General features: G+C 42.8%; 1 protein-coding gene across 2 annotated transcripts in view; it reads right to left on the bottom strand.

Annotated features, from left to right (window-relative positions):
• Nucleotides 1-2,865: 2,865 nt before the first annotated feature.
• LOC111978118 (equilibrative nucleoside transporter 1) overlaps nt 2,866-20,781 on the bottom strand; it is a 60,471-nt gene continuing 42,555 nt past the window's right edge. For both annotated transcript variants that reach the window (XM_024007949.2, XM_024007946.3), the window contains 12 exons: nt 17,070-17,150; nt 16,873-16,954; nt 16,279-16,460; nt 11,598-11,737; nt 10,912-11,046; nt 10,722-10,819; nt 9,752-9,836; nt 9,396-9,481; nt 9,172-9,280; nt 8,829-8,914; nt 3,469-3,668; nt 2,866-3,180 (listed from right to left, as the gene is read on the bottom strand). In XM_024007949.2, the coding sequence (XP_023863717.1) occupies nt 3,069-3,180; nt 3,469-3,668; nt 8,829-8,914; nt 9,172-9,280; nt 9,396-9,481; nt 9,752-9,836; nt 10,722-10,819; nt 10,912-11,046; nt 11,598-11,737; nt 16,279-16,460; nt 16,873-16,954; nt 17,070-17,098 (1,344 nt within the window). In that variant the 5' untranslated portion in view covers nt 17,099-17,150 and the 3' untranslated portion in view covers nt 2,866-3,068. The remainder of the gene's footprint in view (nt 3,181-3,468; nt 3,669-8,828; nt 8,915-9,171; nt 9,281-9,395; nt 9,482-9,751; nt 9,837-10,721; nt 10,820-10,911; nt 11,047-11,597; nt 11,738-16,278; nt 16,461-16,872; nt 16,955-17,069; nt 17,151-20,781) is intronic.

The raw sequence follows: 20,781 nt of genomic DNA, 5'->3' as shown, positions 1-20,781 counted from the left end.
CCCTCTCCTTTCGTTAACCACTCAGCATGAAAGGTTAAAATGCCATGCTCCGATCCAGTGGAAACACAAGTAATCAGGTAGGCCCATTTTATCAGTGCTTGACTGATTTAGGTTCCGGTAATCATTTTGTGTGCTGGTACTGTTTATATTCTATAATTGGAAAAGGAGCTCAAGCAGTAAAACATTTGAGGCGCCTGTATTCAGCTCCGGTGGGCGCCCGCCAAAATCAAGCACTGCTTCTTATCCCTTGCGCAAATAGCCAGCTATGTCCCAATCTCACTGGCACCGGAAACTGAGAGCCCAAAATATTTTATACAATGTTGCAAGTTCGCTAGCGCAAGCTTCGGGCCTGACCCAAACTAATAGTTGATACGTTTCATGATTTTGATATATGAAGACGTTACTATAAATTAAATTATTCAAGAAAATATGCATATGAAAACCATAACTGGCACGCAGATCGGTAGAAATAGTAAGATAAATTGGCATTACACATGATAAAAGTTGCTTAAAGGATAGAAAAAACAGTGGTGTAAAGTAATACAGTAAAAATACTTTAAAGTACTAAAGTATTTTTTGGGCTATCTGTACTTTACTACCTTTCTAAAGAAAAATGTACTTTTTGCTCCATACATTTTCCCTGACATCCAAAAAGTACTCGTTACATTTCTAATGCATAGCAGGACAGGAAAATGGCCCAATTCACGCATTTACCAAGAGAGCATCCCTAGTCATGCGACTAATTTGGCGGACTCACTAAACACAGATGCTTCGTTTGTGAATTGTTTTGTGTGCCCCTGGCTATCTGCAAATACATTTTAAAAAAAATGGTACCATCTGGTTTCCGTAATATAAAGAATTCTAAAAGATTTACTTTTAATATGTGAATATATTTAAACACCAAATAATTTTACTAAAATAGTATTTTACAGGGTGACTTTTATTTGAGTTAAAGTAAAGAGCCTTTAATAGAAAATTACTCAAGTATGAAAATTGTGTACTTTTTCCACCACTGAAGAAAAAAATAAAACGCAACATGTAAAAAGTGTGTTGGTCTTGAGCTGAAATAAAAAAAGATGCAAGAAATGTTCCATATGCACAAAAAGCTTATTTCTCTCCAATTTTCAGCACACTTGTTTACATCCGTTAGTGACCATTTCTCCTTTGCCAAGATAAATCATTCAGCTGACAGGTGTGGCATATCAAGAAGCTGACTATACAGAATAATCATTACACAGGTGCACATTGTGTTGGGGACAAAAGGCCACTAAAGTGTGCAGTTGTCACACAACACCATGCCACAGATGGCTCAAGTTGAGGGAGAATGCAATTGGCATGCTGACTGCAGGAATGTCCACCAGAGCTGTGGCCTGAGAGTTGAATGTTAATTTCTCGACAGAGGCGGCTTAGAGAATTTGGCAGTACATCCAACCTGCCTCTCAACCGCAGGCCCACCACATCAGTTTTCTTCACCTGCGGGATTGTCTGACCAGCTACCCGGACAGCTGATGAAACTGTGGGTTTGCACAACTGAAGAATTTCTGCACAAACTGTAGAAACCATCTCAGGGAAGCTCATGTGTGTGCTCGTCGTCCTCACCAGGGTCTTGACTTGACTGCAGTTCGGCGTCATAACTGACTTCAGTGGGTAAATGCTCACCTTGGATGGCCACTGGCACACTGGAGAAGTGTGCTCTTCACAGATGAATCCCAGTTAACTGTACAGGGCAACTGGCAGTATGGCGTCGTGTAGGCAAGCGGTTTGCTGATGTCAATGTTGTGAACAGAGTGCCCCATGGTGGCGGTGGGGTTATGGTATGGGCAGGCATAAGCTATGGACAATGAAAACAATTGCATTTTATCTATGGCAATTTAAATGCAGAGAGATACCGCAACGAGATCCTGAGGCCCATTGTCGTGACATTCATCCGCCACCATCACCTCATGTTTTAGCATGATCATGCACAGCCCCGTGTTGCAAGGATCTGTACACAATTCCTGGACGCTGAAAATTTCCCAGTTCTTCCATTGCCAGCATGTTCCACTTCCCGCCAATATCCAGCAACTTCACACAGCCATTGAAGAGTGGGACAACATTTCACAGACCACAAGAAATTAGTTGAAGTATTTTATGCAAATAATAATAAAAAGTAGGCCTGTAAATAAGACAAATAAAACCCAACATTTTACCACTGATCAACTCGATGCTATCTGCATATCTGTATTCCCAGTCATGTGAAATCCATAGATTAGGGCCTAATGAATCGTTTTTTAAATTGACTGATTTCCTTATATGACCTGACTCAGTAAAATCTTCGTTGATATTTTTGTTCATTGTAGTTCTGATACAAAATGTTTTGATAAACCCGAAGAATGGCACAAACTGACAGCGCAAATGAACGGGTGAGTTTACAAAAACTCTCCTCCCCTCACGTTCACTAGCACATCGCATGTAATTAGTAGCTGCATATTTGTTGTAGCTGTGCTTAAAATACCTTTACATGTCAGGGCAAAGCGCTACCATAATGAGCATTTATTTACACACGGACGTAGGCTGGTAAAACAACTTAATTGAAATTTAAAACCTATTCTAAACTAGAGGGCCAATACAACTCAATGATAACATATACTAAGACATTAGAAGCTGCAGTTTCACAATCATTTCGCAATCCATATAAATACGTGTCCTGCACCATTTACGGCTCATAGCGGCATTTTGGCCTAAGAGCTGAAATACTCCCTTGAGCTGAGAGCGCTTCTCCGGTCTTCCACCATGTTCCCTGCAGGATGAGACATGTTGGCAACTAGAGCACGAGATGAGAACAGTTACATAGCCAGCTGAACTAGATTAATTTTGCATTCTTTCAAAATGGAGAGTATTATAATTCAGTGGGAAGAGTGGAAGCACAAACACTCAAGCTCTGAGGCTGGCTGCATCCGAGTGTTGTAGTGTTGCTGCCGTGTGACAGTCAACACAGCAAAGTTCACCTCCTCCTCCACCCCTCGTCCTGCACGGCGGGTAGAGAAGCAGACAGTGTTCTGTGGGGTGGTGTTGTGGGGACTCCAGGTCTAGATAATGATTCTGAAAACAAAGGACAGGGCAGCTCCAAGAGCCAAACCCAGAGACAGGAAGAACGCCATGATGGTCCCGGCCGTCTCCGCTTCGCGTTGTGCCACTTTCCTGTATGGAAATAGGAGGGACAAAACACATGACCAGGAGAAGAAAACAGGACTGTATACAAATGATGAACCAGTGCAATGTCTTTCTCGCCATGAGAAGACTGTGGAAGTACAGTGTTTCTCAACCTGTGTTACAGGAACCGGCAAGCTATGTTTCCCTTCTATGGAGTACCGCTTGTGAACTGACTATAATTAGTCAGCTTTCCAGCTGAGGAACCAGTCAGCAGTGCCGGTCCCTGGTACAGAGGGTTGAGAACTCTGCTGTAGTTGTCACTGGTGATGGTCTTACTTTGGTCCAAAGCACATGCAGAGGCTGGCCAGGTATCCATTGCTGAAGGAGAAGAGGATAATGAAGACGATGTACCAGGCGTCGTGGGTGAACAGCACGGGCAGGTTGTTCCTGGGCTGGACGTTACACAGCATAAAGAGAGGCACAAAGACCACACGGAGACCCACCATGACGGGCAGGATGACGCTGTCCTTACCGGGCTGACAGGACAAAAGAGGACATCTCAATACGCATCAACACATCGTACAGATCCACTCCACTCTTATACTGTATACTCTGTTTAAAACAGATCACTTATGAATGTGAACCCTGATCGCAATCACCTCTCTTCATATTTTATTTTGTCAACAAGAAAGTTGCTGGTCAGGTGTGCTGAAATGTCAGGTTGCTGAGGGTTATACCCACTTCCTGTGTATCTTCAGTAATGTATGAGTGGGAGACAGTAGTGCAAGGTTATGTAGCCTGAGACAGAGCCACACCCTGGATAAGACGGGGTTTGAAACCCACACACATTCAAATGAAAAGCTTAGACAAGGAGCCTGTGAACTCCAAATGAAACCTTTAGTTACAGAATTCAGAGCTGGCAGGAGAAATAAACAACTCAACTCACACTCAACTTCAGCACGAAGCGAGGCTAATAAAACACAGCGCTGTAAAAAGGGATAGGGAAACATTTTCAGTGAAATAATTTAACTATTCCACCCGTGGCCAAGCTTAATTGCATTGCATTTGATTATTTCAATTGGATTGGATAGCAGTAGGGCCTGTAGAATAGAACACCACAGAGCATTGAGTGGTGTGAGGCTGACTAGGGTTCAGGGCAGGTTTTCAGATGGGCTGGAGATTAGATTAATGAGGTACTCACAGCTGGCTAAGGGATGTTCTAGGGTCAGCAATGTGTTATCAAGGCTGTATCTCAATCTAATGGTTTAGATTGTCTGGCAAAAATATGTTGAATCACGTTATAAGGGTAGCCAAATTGTAGTCAAAGCAATTTCCTTTCATGTAAATTAGTCAGAATCACAGGAGGTTGGTGGCACCTTAATTGGGGAGGACGAGACTGTTCTAAAGTAATCATAGGGGTCATGATGTAGAAGGGAGGGAGCGGAGGTAGAATTAAATAGAAACAGAACACCATCTAGATCTCTATGGGGAAACCTCTCAGCCAGTGAATTACAGACTCCAGAGCTGGGAGTTGTTACAGCCCCAGTCATGAGATCTAGTTAAAAACAGGAAGCTACTCCAAATCAACAGGGGGTCTTTCATTTCACCACTCCTCAACCACCCACCAAAACCGACTTCCTTCAGCAGTCACACAACCTCTTCATCCTAAAAACACAAGGGCTTTTTTCCAATACAAACCACTGGCCTACACATCAAGTGTTCTGTTCCAAACCAGATTTTTCACAGAATTCTGAATGATTGATAATACATTTAATTTGTAAAACGCTTCTCACACACAAGGCGCAAACATAAAATAATCCAGAACAGACAACAAACAAAGAGATATATAACAGGTGACATCAGATCCGGAGGACATGAGAACAGAATTAGCAGAATTAGCAACTGCACGGTCTTGAGCTGTGCCATAAAAGGAGGACAGCCCTACTAGTGTCTGGAAGTGCATTCCACAGCCGCGGAACAGCGCAACGGATAGCTCTGTCACCCATAGTTTTTAGTTTGCTACGAGGCTGCTGAAGTTAGATGGAGGAGCAAAGGGTGCGTGTGGGGAAAAAGGGTAGAAGGAGGTCAGACAGATACTTGGTTCCAGAGTTGTGGATACCTTGGTAGGAGTGTAGTCAGTGCGTGAGCATATGGAGAGCCAGTGGAGTTTGGACAGCACCAGAGTGATGTGCTCTTGGGGGGAGGTGTGGGTGAGGACACGTGCACCACAGTTCTGGAAATATTGTATCCTGTTTAAGCACTTGGCAGATGCGCCAACAAACAGGGCGTTACAATAGTCCAGACGGGATTAAATAAAGGCGTGGATGAGTCGCTCAGCTGCAGGATGTGATCCCATAGGTCGTAACCTGGCAATGTTCCGTAGATGGAAGAATTAGACTGGTCAAACTCTTGATATCAGCCTCAAACGAGAGCCGACTGTCAAATATCACACCCAGGTTGTGAACCTCACTGGAGGGGAGGACCTTGACACCATGCCAAAGCAGTAGCTACTCTTCCTGGGGTCCAGCTAAATTAAGGCAGATTATACCATTTTAAAACATTACATTCCCAGATTTCACAACACACTGTGTGCCCTCAGGCCCCTACTCCACCACATATCTACATGACTAAATCCACGTGTATGTATAGTGCGCTTGTGTGTGTCTGTGCCAATGTTTGTGTTGCTTCACAGTCCCCACTGTTCCATAAGGTGTTTTTTTAAATCTAATTTTACTGCTAGCATTAGTTACTTGATGTGGAAAAGAGTTCCATGTAGTCATGGCTCTATGTAGTACTGTGTGCCTCCCATAGTCTGTTCTGGACTTGGGGACTGTGAAGGGACCTCGTGGCATGTCTTGTGGGGTATGCATGAGTGTCCGAGCTGTGTGCCAGTAGTTTAGACAGACAGCTCGGTGCATTCAACATGTCAATACCTCTCATAAATAAAAGTAGTGATGAAGTCAATCTGTCCTCTACTTTCAGTCAGGAGAGATTGACATGCGTATTATTAATATTAGCTCTCTGTGTACATCCAAGGGCCAGCCGTGCTGCCCTTTGCCAATTGCAATTTTCCCGAGTCCTTTTTTGTGGCAGCTGACCACAAGACTGAACGGTAGTCAAGGTGCGACAAAACTAGGGCCTGTAGGACCTTCCTTGTTGATAAGAAGGCAGAGCATCGCTTTATTATAGACAGATTTCCTCAAAAGGTTCTACAGCTGCAACATCGAGAGCATCCTGACTGGTTGCATCACTGCCTGGTACGGCAATTGCTCGGCCTCTGACCGCAAGGCACTACAGAGGGTAGTGTGTATGGCCCAGTACATCACTGGGGCTAAGCTGCCTGCATCCAGGACCTCTGCACCAGGCGGTGTCAGAGGAAGGCCCTAAAAACCCCAACCCCTCTTTTTACGCTGCTGCTACTCTCTGTTTATCATATATGCATAGTCACTTTAACTATACATTCATGTACATACTACCTCAATTGGGCCGACCAACCAGTGCTCCCGCACATTGGCTAACCGTGCTATCTGCATTGTGTCCCACCCACCAACCAACTCTTTTACGCTACTGCTACTCTCAGTTCATCATATATGCATAGTCACTTTAACCATATCTACATACTACCTCAATCAGCCTGACTAACCGATGTCTGTATGTAGCCGTGCTACTTTTATAGCCTCGCTACTGTATATAGCCTGTCTTTTTACTGTTGTTTTATTTCTTTACCTACCTATTGTTCACCTAATACCTTTTTCACACTATTGGTTAGAGCCTGTAAGTAAGCTGTAAGGTGAAATGCTGTTGTATTCAGCGCACGTGACAAATACACTTTGATTTATCTCCATCTTAGCTACTACTGCATCAGTATGTTTTGACCATGACAGTTTACAATCTAGGTTTACTCCAAGCAGTTTAGTTAACTTTAACTCAACTTGCTCAATTTCCACATTATTTATTACAATATTTAGTTGAGGTTTAGGGTTTAGTGAGTGTTTAGTTCCAAATACAATGCTTTTAGTTTTAGAAATATTTAGGGCTAACTTATTCCTTGCCACCCACTCTGAAACTAACTGTAGCTCTTTGTTGAGTGTTGCAGTCATTTCAGTCTCTGTAGTAGCTGACGTGTATAGTGTTGAGTCATCCGCATACATAGAAACTCTGGCTTTACTCAAAGTCAGTGGCATGTCATTTGTAAAAATTGAAAAAATCAAGGGGCCTAAACAGCTACCCTGGGGAATTCCTGATTCTAACTGGAATATATTTGATAGGCTTCCATTAAAGAACACCCTCTGTGTTCTGTTAGACAAATAACACATACGTTTTTCCAGCAGTAGACTATGATCGATAATGTCAAAAGCTGCACTGGTCTAACAAGACAGCCCCCACAATCATTTTATCATCAATTTCTCTCAGCCAATCATCAGTCATTTGTGTATGTGCTGTGCTTGTTGAGTGTCCTTCCCTATAAGCATGCTGAAATTATGTTTGTTTACTGTAAAATAGCATTGCATCTGGTCAAACACAATTTTTTACAGGAGTTTACTAAGGGTTGGTAACAGGCTGATTACTGGCTCAAATAGCCAAAGGGGGCTTTACTATTCTTGGGTAGCGGAATGACTTTCACTTCCCTCCAGACCTGAGGGCACACACTCTCTAGTAGGCTTAAATTGAAGATGTGGCAAATAGGAGTGGCAATATCGACTGCTATTATCCTCAGTAATTTTCCATCCAGATTGTCAGACCCTGGTGGCTTGTCATTGTTGATAGACAACAATAATTTCTTCACCTCTTCCACACTGACTTTACACTGACTTTGTAGTGGCATTGGCAATGTCAGTGCTTGTGGAGACAGAGCTTTTTATTTCGTCAGCATAAAAGCGAAAGCCCTGTCTGTTTCCTCAAGATGTTTCCCAGTGGCAGCATGCAGATATAAAACATTAGTAGCCCGAGGACAGAGCCTTGAGGGACCCTCTGTCAGACCACAACTGTCTGACCTACTAGGATGGCTACAAACTGGTAGCGATCAGTGAGATTGTCCTGGACTGGTTGGGGTCCTGTGTCTGACAGGCCCCAAGAGCTTCTCCATGCGGTCCAGCAGGATGGCGTGGCTGACCCTGTTGAATACTACACAGAGGTCCAGCAGTGTGAGAATGCTGGCAGCCCCAGAGTCAGTATTCATTAGGAGTTTATTGATGACCCTTACCAGGGCAGTCTCGGTGCTGTGTCTAGCGCTGTAAATCCGACTGGACGGGTGTCTCAGCATGATTTCACTCATACTCCCCAACAAGGTTTCCAACTATAATTCCATTCTATTCACTTTGATGGGGTGTGGAGGAGGGGTTTACAACCCCTATAACGTCATGTAATCACCAGGCAGTAATCTGGATCAGATTTGGATTAACATTTTTGAGAAGTTAAGGTATTTTTAAACAAAAGTGTTATGTCATTGTATGTTATACTGTTGTCATGGGAATCATTAGCCTATCCTTCTCTCCCTTTTAGATTGATGAGACGCCAAGACATTCTGATCTATGGTCCAGTGAAACGTCAAAGAAGTTGGCCAAGGGGAACAATTGGTCAGGCCAAGTGGAACCATTTTAAGGGAGCACAGATGTTAAGTAGGAATCCACACCAACAAGTCTTTGTCTGTTTGAGACCGTGTCAGTGGAACTAGTGCTCAGGGCCTCAAGACTCACCCACATACACACGGCCGTCAGACTCCTTCCTGCCCAGTCCATCACGTTGAAGATCAGGAAACACGACACAGGGATGAAGTATGTATCTGTGGTGACAAGAGGGACAATAAACCGCATGGTGAATAACAAGTCCACAGACTTAAAATCAATACTGGAACCTATTTCAGCATAATCGCAAGGGCAGATGTTCGGCATTGTCCTTGCTAGTTTTTTTATATAGATGATGAATGCTATGAGCCTGTATGCTGGTCGCTCTCTTCACACGCCATTTATACAGCAAAACACAGGTGAATAAAGACTTGTGTAATCATTTACAACATAAACGTTCCCTCAGCACACTCACCCCAGGCACCTCCATCGGCCATGGTGGATCTGACATCAACTGTGACTGCAGGAAAAGTTCCGATGGTGATGGTGAACACGAAGCACACAGAGAGGGCCATTACCCAGATCTACAAACACAGGACAAAATGAGTACAACATAAGTGGGTGGTTTTAGGCTCCACCACCAATTTCCTCACTTGGGAGGACCACTTAGTTGATATTGTCTTTGTGCAGGTCCCTTGCCTGTTTAAAGATGGCAAACACAGATATCGTGGGCTTGGCTTCCTCCTCTGTCAGACTGACCACTGGACTCTTCTCTGCTGGGCTGTCTGTCACACAACGCAAAAGTCTGTATGATTCCTCACATCCTCTTTTGTTGTTAGCTTTACACAAATTGAGATGCAAAAGAAGCTAATTTAAAGAAGAACTGAGAATGAAATCAAGGAACATGCATAAACAAGCAGATTATAGTGATACTATAATCCATTGAGCCCTGGGCTGAGTACACTACTACACACAAAAGGAGAAACACATTTTTCAATGGCTTCAGGTTATATAAGCAGCGTCTTATTACATGTCATTCCAGCTGCTGACTGTACCTTTTTTCAATAGGTTCATCTTGTTCTCCTCATCTCCGCCGGCTGGCTTGGATCCATTACTTTCCAGGTAGTACTGGAAAAACTCCTGCGAGGTAGGGAGAGACTTTAAGACAATTCAACACATTTGCCAGCCTACATTATCTATTTACCCTTATTATACCAGGTAAGTTGACTGATAACAGTTTCTTACAGCAACAACCTGAGGAAGAGTTACAGGGGGGAGGAGAGGGGATGAAATGAGCCAATTGGAAGCCAGGTGGCTATGATGGTTTGAGTGCCAGATTGGAAATTTAACCAGGACACCGAAGTTAACACCCCTACATATTATTATCAGGTTACTGAATCTGTCCATATAGCTGAGTAGGAGGACACATTATGGATATGGGGCTTTATAGTGCTACACCCTGCTAACAACTTCCCTCACATAACCTTGTTGAGCCAATGACGACTTCCCTGACAAAGTGAAGCAGTATTGAGGTCAGAGCCTCCCATTAGGAAAACCAGATCAGTAGGGGCCAATGTTCTGTGTAGATTCGAGCAGCTATTCGAAACTGGTGGGTCGCAACCCAAATGGTTTTGAATGGTTTTGAATGGGTCGCAAGTTTTTCTTTATTGAAAAATACTCCAGTCTGAACTTAAACGACTAAAACCAGGTATAAAGTGTGTAGAAATTATGATTTTTTAAATAATTTAACCTCAACTATATTTCTTGTGGTCTCAAACCAGTAAGCTTAACATTCTTCATCAAGAACATGGACAAAATTGAATGACTGAAAATGGAAGGTGAGACTGTTCCCTTGTCATATAATTGGTACATTTACTAGCATTAACCACAGTTGTCCAGATTGCAAAAAAATAAAAAATAAAGATGTGAATATTGGATTGAGACAGACAACTTGGTTCAATTTGGGTCCCGAGGCAAAACCAGTTGAGAGCCACTGGATTAGAATGTGTTAGTTGGAGGTTTTACCATACTAGGCAGAGCGAGGTAGGACAGGATGGCCAGGAAGACGACCACGCACGCAGTGATGAAGTAGCCAAAGGCACTGTCCTGCAGGGCTGAGCCACCTACACACAGAACACAGGGTCATGACCAGGAAGTGCTTACTATCCTCATCCTGGAATAGAAGTTATGGACCTGTTGCGAGTGTTAGACATACTGGCCAGGGCACAGATCATGGAGAAGGCAGCGAAGGTTCCAGCGAGACCCTGTCCACTCATGATAGGTGTGGTGTAGGAGGCCGGCATCATTGCAGCCAGGCCAAACAGACTACCTTGCAGCACTGCCCCAAACGCTGGGTAGAGAGAGAGAGAGAGGGGAGGAAATTAAGTAAAAGTAGAGAGAGAATGAGTGATTGTAGGTGTTGGATAGAGGGAGTAATACATCTGAAGGCAAGAGAGGGAAAACACTTTATTGGAAGAGATTCGAAGAAAAGGTCATGATATACTCAAAAGAGGAAGATCAAGAGAGGTAGGGTTGGCACATCACAGAGACATAAAGCAAAAACAAATGAGAACATCACAAGGGTTGTTTTACATAAAACATGATTTCATTCACCCCCTTCCTAGTATACACAGTCTTCACAGGGGGAGTGCGCATATCAACATCAAAGCGTTCCAATTGGGTCACCCAGTCCTCCCCTCTGGCAGAACCTAAACCGTTGGAGAAGCTGCTCCTCATCAGGCATCAGGATCAAACCAACAGGAGAGCAAAATGGGGGTGAGCGTATCCTGTTTTACATCCCATTTTAAACAAGCCAACTCCGTAGCAGATGGTGTGAGTGGTGATGAGTTGAAGTGTGTGAGCTTGGTGTGTTAGGTATGAGGTAGGTTGGGGTCCACTTACAATTGATGCAGATGATTTTGATGATGGTGAGAGAGAAGAAGGGGAGAGGACCCATGTCCACTTTGACCAGCACCGCCGTCAACAGAAACACCACCAGGATCACAGACAGGCAGCCGGCGATACGCCAATTCTGAGGAATCCTGGGGGAGAGGTGAGGGGAGGAGTGAGAAAGGAGGATAAAAACAGATGACATTCCTATGACTATTTAGACAGAAGTGGGGGTCACCGATGGACGACTAGGGCTGGGAATCCCCAGGGACCGCACAATACTTAGGTTCCAATACGATACGCATTGCGATTCTCACAATTCTATGTATTGCGATTCGATACTGATTTTATTGCTATTCAATGTTCCAAACATATTGCTCACCATATGTCTGCTGCAGCAGGTCAAGAGAGTCATGAGAAAATGAGTTTTGATCAGTCATGAAAATAAGTGCTGAAAACAAATTGGCTCCCTATTTAAAAAGATGGAGAACAAGCTATGAAGGAAAAATAGTGGAGTTTTGGTGCAGGCACAGCCAACTAGCGCAAAAATAATATTACGATATTGTCAAAACGATACATTATTCCGGGTTGAAATGAGAGGGAGGGGTGAGGATTACAGGTCTTTTTCTGGATCAAAATGGGGATTAGGTGGTGGGCATGGAGCGGCGTGGCCAATGTTGCAGACCAACATTGTGAGGCCCTTCTGTTGGCCGTAGTGACAAAATGATGCAGTTTAAAGCACATTTTCTGCACATCTTGCCATAGGGCTAGGGTTGGCGCCCCCTATTGGCAAACCCCCCACCTCCAAAAAATAAAAAATAAATATGAATCACAAAAAACAAGACGGCTAAAAAAGGACCGCTAGCATGAGCTGGTTGGAGCTGTGGCACAAAATCTGTGTGTGGTGCGTTTGTCCGACGCACCAGAAAGCCTCTCTGGCTGTGCTCCGTGTGATGGGTTGTAAATCATGAAGGCCCCAGCTGCAGAGCATGCAACTCTAATGTCCCAAGAACTGGATAATTATTCAATGATTTGCATTTTTGCCTAATCTTCCTCTCTTTTTAGACCTAGGCTTTTATACATTGCATGTAGGTTCTATACATTGCTAATAATAGGCCACGGAAATAGGCCTACTGTACACCGTTTCTTTCAGAAGCTTTGCTCAGCTGTAAGTTCTCTTTAGACTTTTCCCATCTTGATATTGTTTGCTCAATCTGTGATATTGTTTGACAAATTTTTTAATTCAAAATAAAGCTGATGGAGAATCGCCTATAGACTGACTTTCACAACTGCTCCCATTTGAAAACTGTAACTTTAGGACAATAAACACTATTAGAACAGCGAATTTGGGAAACACTCATAACTTCAACTTGTCTTCATGCTTCTGACAGAATATTTTAAATTGGTATGATTTGTCTTTTGAGTTGCAACAAGGAGGATGGATGCATGCATTTATTTTAGACTAAGCTTTGCTCAACTAAGTTTTTTTTTTAATGACTCGTTTGTTTTTTCTATATTGCTAATGTTTGTTCTACCTTGCTCATTATTGTCAAACTTCGCTATCGTCAAAGAATCCTCAATTTGCAGCAATTACAGCCTTGCAGACCTTTGGCATTCTAGTTGTCAATTTGTTGATAATCTTCAGAGATTTCACCCCATGCTTCCTGAAGCACCTCCCACAAATTGGATTGGCTTGATGGGCATTTCTTACGTACCATACGGTCAAGCTGCTCCCACAACTGCTCAATAGGGTTGAGACCCGGTGACTGTGCTGGCCACTCCACTAGACAGAATACCAGGTGACTGCTTCTTCCCTAAATAGTTCTTGCATAGTTTGGAGCTGTGTTTTGGGTCCTTGTCCTGTTGTCGGAGGAAATTAGCTCTAATTAAGCACCGTCCACAGGGTATGGCATGGCAAAATGGAGTGATAGCCTTCCATCTTCAAGATCCCTTTTACCCTGCACAAATCTCCCACTATACCACCACCAAAGCACCCCCGGACCATCACATTGCCTCCACCATGCTTGACAGATGGCTTCAAGCACTCCTCCAGCATCTTTTCATTTTTTCTGCATCTTACGAATATTGTTCTTTGTGATCTGAACACCTCAAACTTAGATTTGTCTGTCCATAACACTTTTTTCTAATCATCCTCTATCTAGTGTCTGTTCTTTTGCCCAGATTAATCTTTTCTTTTTATTGGCCAGTCTGAGATATGGCTTTTTCTTTGCAACTCTGCCTAGAAGGCCAGCATCCTGGAGTCACCTCTTCACTGTTGACGTTGAGACTGGTGTTTTGCAGGTACTATTTAATGAAGCTGCCAGTTGAGGACCTGTGAGGCGTCTGTTTCTCAAACTAGACACTAATGTACTTGTCCTCTTGCTTAGTTGTGTACCAGGGCCTCCCACTCTTTCTATTCTTGTTAGAGCCAGTTTGCTCTGTTCTGTGAAAGGAGTAGTACACAGCGTTGTACCAGATCTTCAGTTTCTTGGCCATTTCTCGCATGGAATAGCCTTCATTTCTCAGAACAAGAATAGACTGACGAGTTTCCGAAGAAAGTTATTTGTTTCTTGCCATTTTGAGCCTGTAATCGAACCCACAAATGCTGATGCTCCCAGATACTCAACTAGTCCAAAGAAGGCCAGTTTTCAACTGTGCTAACATAATTGCAAAAGGGTTTTCTAATGATCAATTAGCCTTTTAAAATGATAAACTTAGATGAAATAACACAACGTGACATTGGAACACAGGAGTGATGGTACAGACAGTACCAGCCAAAAGTTGAGACACCTAGTCATTCCAGGGTTTTTCTTTATTTTTACTATTGTCTACATTGTATAATAATAGTGAATACATCAAAACTATGAAATAACCCATATGGAATCATGTAGTAACCAAAAGTGTTAAACAAATCCAAATATATTTAAATTTGAGATTCTTCAAAGTAGCCTCCCTTTGCCTTGATGACAGCTTTGCACACTCTTGGCATTCTCTCAACCAGCTTCATTAATTATTCACCTGCAATGCATTTCAATTAACAGGTGTGCCTTGTTAAAAGTACATTTGTGGTATTTCTTTCCTTCTTAATGTGTTTGAGCCAATTAGTTGTGTTGTGACAAGGTAGGGGTGGTATACAGAAGATAGCCCTATTTGATAAAATACCAAGTCCATATTATGGCAAGAACAGCTCAAATAAGCAAAGAGAAACGTCCATTACTTTAAGACATGAAGGTCAGTCAATCCATAACATTTCAAGAACTTTGAAAGTTTCTTCAAGTGCAGTCGCAAAAACCATCAAGCAGTATGATTAAAATTGGCTCTCATGAGGACCACCACAGGGAGGGAAGAACCAGAGTTACCTCTGCTGCAGAGGATAAGTTAATTTGAGTTACCAGCCTCGGAAATTGCAGACCAAATAAATGCTTCAGAGTTCAAGTAACAGACACATCTCAACATCAACTTTTCAGAGGAGACTGCATGATTCAAGCCTTCATGATCGAATTGCTGCAAAGAAACCATTCCTAAAAGGACACCAATAATAAGAAGAGACTTGCTTGGGCCAAGAAACACAGGCAATGGACATTAAACGGATGGAAATCTGTGATTTCTGGTACCAACCGCCATGTCTTTGTGACACAGAGTAGGTGAATAGATAATCCCTGCATGTGTGGTTCCCACCGTGAAGCATGGAGGAGTGATGGTGCTTTGCTGGTGACACTGTCTGATTTATTTAGAATTCAAGGCATACTTAACCAGCATGGCTACCACAGCATTCTGCAGCAATACGCCAACCCATCTGGTTTACACTTAGTGGGACTATCATTTGTTTTTCCACAGGACAATGACCCAACACACCTCCATGCTGTGTAGGGGCTATTTGACCAAGAAGGAGAGTGATTGAGTGATGCATCAGATGACCTGGAATCCACAATCACCCGACCTCATCCCAATTGAGATGGTTTGAGATGAGTTGGATCGCAGAGTGAAGGAAAAGCAGCCAACAAGTGCTCAGAATGTGTGGGAACTCCTTCAAGACTGTTGGAAAAGCATTCCAGGTGAAGCTGGTTGAGAGAATGCCAAGTGTGCAAAGCTGTCATCAAAGCAAAGGGTGGCTAATTTAAAGAGCCTCAAATATATTTGTATTTGTTTAACACTTTTTTGGTTACTACATGATGCCATTCCATAGTTTATGTCATTACTATTATTCTACAATGTAGAAAATAGTAAAATAAAGAAAAACCCTTGAATGAGTAGGTGTGTCCAAACCTTTGACTGGTACTGTATATAGGTCCATTATATTTCCACATACTATATCTGGTTTTAGTGATTTTAAGATAACACTGAAAACCTTATACATCCCAAAAATGATACTGTTTGGACATAGGCGGCCAGGAAAAATACTTTGGCGGCCCACACAAGACTTTTCATGCAGAAAAAAACCTTGATTAGCAGAGATAAGTTAGGTTTACATGAGGCACCATTCATGGTTAGGGTGAGAACTATGGTTGTTTAGGGGACTGTGAGGAAAATGCATTGAGTGAGGATAAGGGGACATGTAAACAGGCAGGGATTGAGGATAAGAGTGGGGTATCAATTCAAGGTACTTTTAAGAGGAATGAGGTGTGGTTTGAAGTGAGTCCTGGGTTTCCTAGAGGTTACAGTAGGTTATAGTGACCATTAGTTCTAACTATACCTCTGGTGGATGAAGGAGTTGAGGCAGGTAAAGATGAGCAGGGGCACCATGGCACACAGGGTCATCACGTTGTTGAACTTGGACTCTAGGACGCTCCTTGTGTCTCCCTCCACCACAGTGGCGTTGGCTGTCAGAATGGCTGAGCCCTCAACAGCCGGGTCCTTCAGTCGGTTGGTGAAGTACTAAAGAGAAGCAACAAGGTAAAGGAGAGAGACTTGGGGGGGGGGGGGGGGGTCAGCTCATGACCAAAACTAATGAGAGTCAATGTTTTCATAATGCTAGCCTGCTGTCCAGGGCCAGTGCAGGGATTAAGGATATTGCCAAAAGTTTGAACTCCCCCTGCGATGAACCAGGGGTTTCTAGCCGTTTACAAAAGTGGCCTCAATAAACATGTCCCTCCTCGAGGCAGCTCCAGAAGCTCCCTTTGGTTAGAGTAGGTGTATTATTTAAGACCCGTTGTATTACCCTTTTAAAAGACATAGGAACTCAGTCTGTGTGCCTTAACAGCATATTGTTCTACTAGACTACAGCTCCAAGTCTGATTTCTCATGGTTATCATAACCAAGCAGTTGTAGGAGAATGAAGGACAGTTACCGTGGTTGCAGTCATGAAGAAATTCCATGGCAGGAGGGTTCCCAAGCCAAGGATGAAAAAAATTATCCACACTGCATTATACCTGACAAAAACAAATTTACACCAGTAATGTTAGTATATGTATACCAGTTGTATCCATAAAATACATATCCACATAGAACTTTTTGCTTCTGCCTGCAATCATTCAATGCACTCACTTGTCCCGTGGAGCGTTGATGGCCGTCATTGTCCTGAAGTACTGCAGGAACCAACTCTTTAGTCAAAATGTGGCACGGATTCTGAAAATGAGACATTTTCATAAATTAGCCTAGCATTTTTAGAGGCCCCTTCATAAAGCAACAATAAAACGGGATAAAGTTCAGGAGAATGAAATCGACCTGTTTTTTCCCCTGATGATCTATATTTTTTATTTAAATCAAATCTAACAAAATGCAACATTGTTATACGTTCATAACTTTTCCACATCGTATCTCCAATAATTGATTTACATTTCATTAGGCAGGTTCATCACCAGCCAGTTACAATCCAATTTCCTGACTAACTATTGTTGTTCGCCTAAGTGATACTAAGGAAACCCCTACAGATTCAGCTGGTATTTGATCTCAAATATCCATTTATGGTTAGGCTACTTTTTTGTTGTTTAATGACCAAATAGAAAGAAGCGCATGTCACCAATATGACATCTCAGACAAACATCCATTTCTATTTTCTACCTACTACATTTGTAACCGAAATATAAACCAAGTTCTTGCTTACCAGGAAAATGGTCTTAATTTAAGATAAGCAGCATATATAGGCAACAATAGAATACCAGTGGTTATAACTGCTGCCATTATACCAAACCACAAAGTAGCCTATGCAGCTCCTGCATTTCATAATATGACGCAAAAAGCCAGAAGACGACCTTCAAAACCTTATCAAGCACAATACTGTCAACAAACCAAAACATTGCAGCCAAATATGCACATAACTCAAATGTATCATACAAGCCAGCCACAGATTCAGTGTACTGTAATCAGCACTATTTTCTTCTGAGAAATATTTATTTTGAATTACACTTGGTTAGAAAAGTGCAGGGTTAGCCTAAATCCAATATTTTATTTACTGAAAGGGGGGGATTAGGAACAGAATTTCATTTTATACATGGAAGAAAAACCTGGTTAAGAGGTGGTCTCCAAATAACATCCAAACGTCCCTCCTATCCCAATATTCTCACTGGCCCCACCCATCCTAACTCCTCCCATAGCAACTCTTCAACCACTCTTTGAGAATAGACATCTATACACAGATACTTCTGTGACGTCTTTGAGTCCCTCAAACAAAAAGCCCAAGTTCACTGTACACACAGATGGCTGTACAGAACTCCAAGCATCCCAACAGCCAAAACAGGTTTAGGCTATCTCACAATGCATCTCATAAGCATTGCCATAAGTTATGGATACCTTTAAGGAACAGACTCTCTCCTCTTTAGATGAAAATGTGCCTAATAGATAATGGAGTTGTCATGAGGGAATGCACTGTCATTGGTTAAGAGTATTGAATGCAGCTCATTGTGAGTGTTCTACACTGGACAGTATTTTAGACTGTCTCACTGGGATCACATGGGAACTCACAATCCAATAATCATGTGGACTGTGTGTAATGTAAGCTATACATGTGAGCATACTTATTGTTAGGGCGCATTGTAGAGGAAGACAAACACTGTAATGGCTCTGCTGCTGCGTTTAATTATGATGTTACCAAGTGGATTCTCATCGTGTGCTTGGTTCTCAGAGAATGTTGTCTCCAAGGTTGTGAACGGTACAGCGGTGGGTGCACCCTTGATTTTTCCATTATTTTGGCTCTTATTTTGCTTAACCCCTAGAGTCAAAATTGAATTAGCAAAATAAAAACATCCATCTGTTTAAGCTAGAGATGGCTTTTTTTTTTGTTGCCTTGTCTGCATCTCAATCCACCACATCCACTGATGTTAGCCATCCCCAATTGTGGTGAAAGGTGGCAGAGCTACAGCGGTGTTTGTAAGACCATAAGACATCCTGAAAAATCAGTCTTCTCACGAATGTCTGGCCTACAAAACACTATATTTTTGTTCAAAAGCAACAATTTCAAAGACTTTACTGAGTTACAGTTCATATCAAATTCAGTCAATTTAAATGAATTCATTAGGCCCTAATCTATGGATTTCACATGACTTGGGAATACAGATACCTTACAAAAAAAAGGTAGGGGCGTTGATCAGAAAAACAGTCAGTATCTGGTGTGACCACCATTTGCCTCATGCAAATGCATCTCCTTCACATATAGTTGATCAGGTTGTTGATTGCGGTCTGTGGAATGTTGCCCCACTCCTCTTCAATGGCTGTGTGAAGTTGCTGGATATTGGCGGGAACTGGAACACGCTGTCGTACACGTCGATCCAGAGCACCTCAAGCATCCTCAATGGGTCAAATCAAATTTTATTGGTCACATACACATGGTTAGCAGATGTTAATGCGAGTGTAGCGAAATGCTTGTGCTTCTAGTTCTGACAATGCAGTAATGTCTAACAAATTCACAACAACTACCTTAGACACACACAAATGTAAGGGATGAGAATAAGAATATGTACATATAAATATGGATGAGCGATGGCCGTGCGGCATAGGCAAGATGCAGTAGATGGTATAGAACAGTATACACATGAGATGAGTAATGTAGGATATGTAAACATTATTAAAGTGGCGTTATTTAAAGTGATATCATAAGGTGAATGCACCAATTTGTAAGTCGCTCTGGATAAGAGCGTCTGCTAAATGACTTAAATGTAAAATGTAAATGTATTAAAGTGGCCAGAGATTTGACTCTGTATGTTGGCAGCAGCCTCTATCTTAGTGGTGGCTTTTTCCAGTCTCTCAGTCCAAGCTTTGATGCACCTGTACTGACCTCGCCTTATGGATGATAGCAGGGTGAACAGGCAGTGGCTTGGGTGGTTGTTGTCCTTGATGATCTTTTTGGCCTTCCTGTAACATCGGGTGCTGTAGGTGTCCTGGAGGGCAGGTAGTTTGCCCCCGGTGATGCGTTGTGCAGACCGCACTACCCTCTGGAGAGCCTTGCGGTTGAGGGCGGTGCAGTTGAGGTATCTGCTTGGTGTTAAATTCTGAGCTGTAGTCAATGAACAGCATTCTTACATAGGTATCTCTCTTGTCCAGATGGGATAGGGCAGTGTGCAGTGTGATGGCGATTGCATCGTCAGTGGACCTATTAGGGCGGTAAGCAAATTAGAGTGGGTCTACGGTATCAGGTAGGGTGATATGATCCTTGACTAGTCTCTCAAAGCACTTCATGATGACAGAAATGAGTGCAACGGGGTGATAGTCATTTAGTTCAGTTACCTTAGCTTTCTTGGGAACAGGAACAATGGTGGCCATCTTGAAGCATGTGGGGACAGACTGGGATAGGGATTGATTGAATATGTCCGGTAAAAACAACCAGCTAGCTGGTCTGCTTATGCTCCGAGGACGCGGCTAGGGATGCCGTCTGGGCTGGCAGCCTTGCGAGGGTTAACACTTAAATGTTTTCCTCACTTTGGCCACGGAGAAGGAGAGCCCACAGGCTTTAGTAGCAGGCTGTGTCAGTGGCACTGTATTGTCCTCAAAGCGAGCAAAGAAGTTGTTTAATTTGTCTGGGAGCAAGACGTCAATGTCCGCGACGGGATTGGTTTTCTTTTTGTAATATGTGATTGACTGTAGACCCTGCCACATACGTCTCGTGTTTGAGCCGTTGAATTACAACTCTACTTTGTCTCTATACTGACGCTTTGCTTGTTTGATTGCTTTGGAGGGAATAGCTGCACTGTTTGTATTCGGTCAAGTTTCCAGACAGACGCCTTGCCATGATTAAAAGCGGTGGTTCAGTTTGCATTCAGTTTGC

The sequence above is a fragment of the Salvelinus sp. IW2-2015 genome, linkage group LG18 (assembly GCF_002910315.2).
Source record: "Salvelinus sp. IW2-2015 linkage group LG18, ASM291031v2, whole genome shotgun sequence".
Taxonomy (NCBI): domain Eukaryota; kingdom Metazoa; phylum Chordata; class Actinopteri; order Salmoniformes; family Salmonidae; genus Salvelinus; species Salvelinus sp. IW2-2015.
This window is presented reverse-complemented; position numbering and strand designations above follow the sequence as displayed.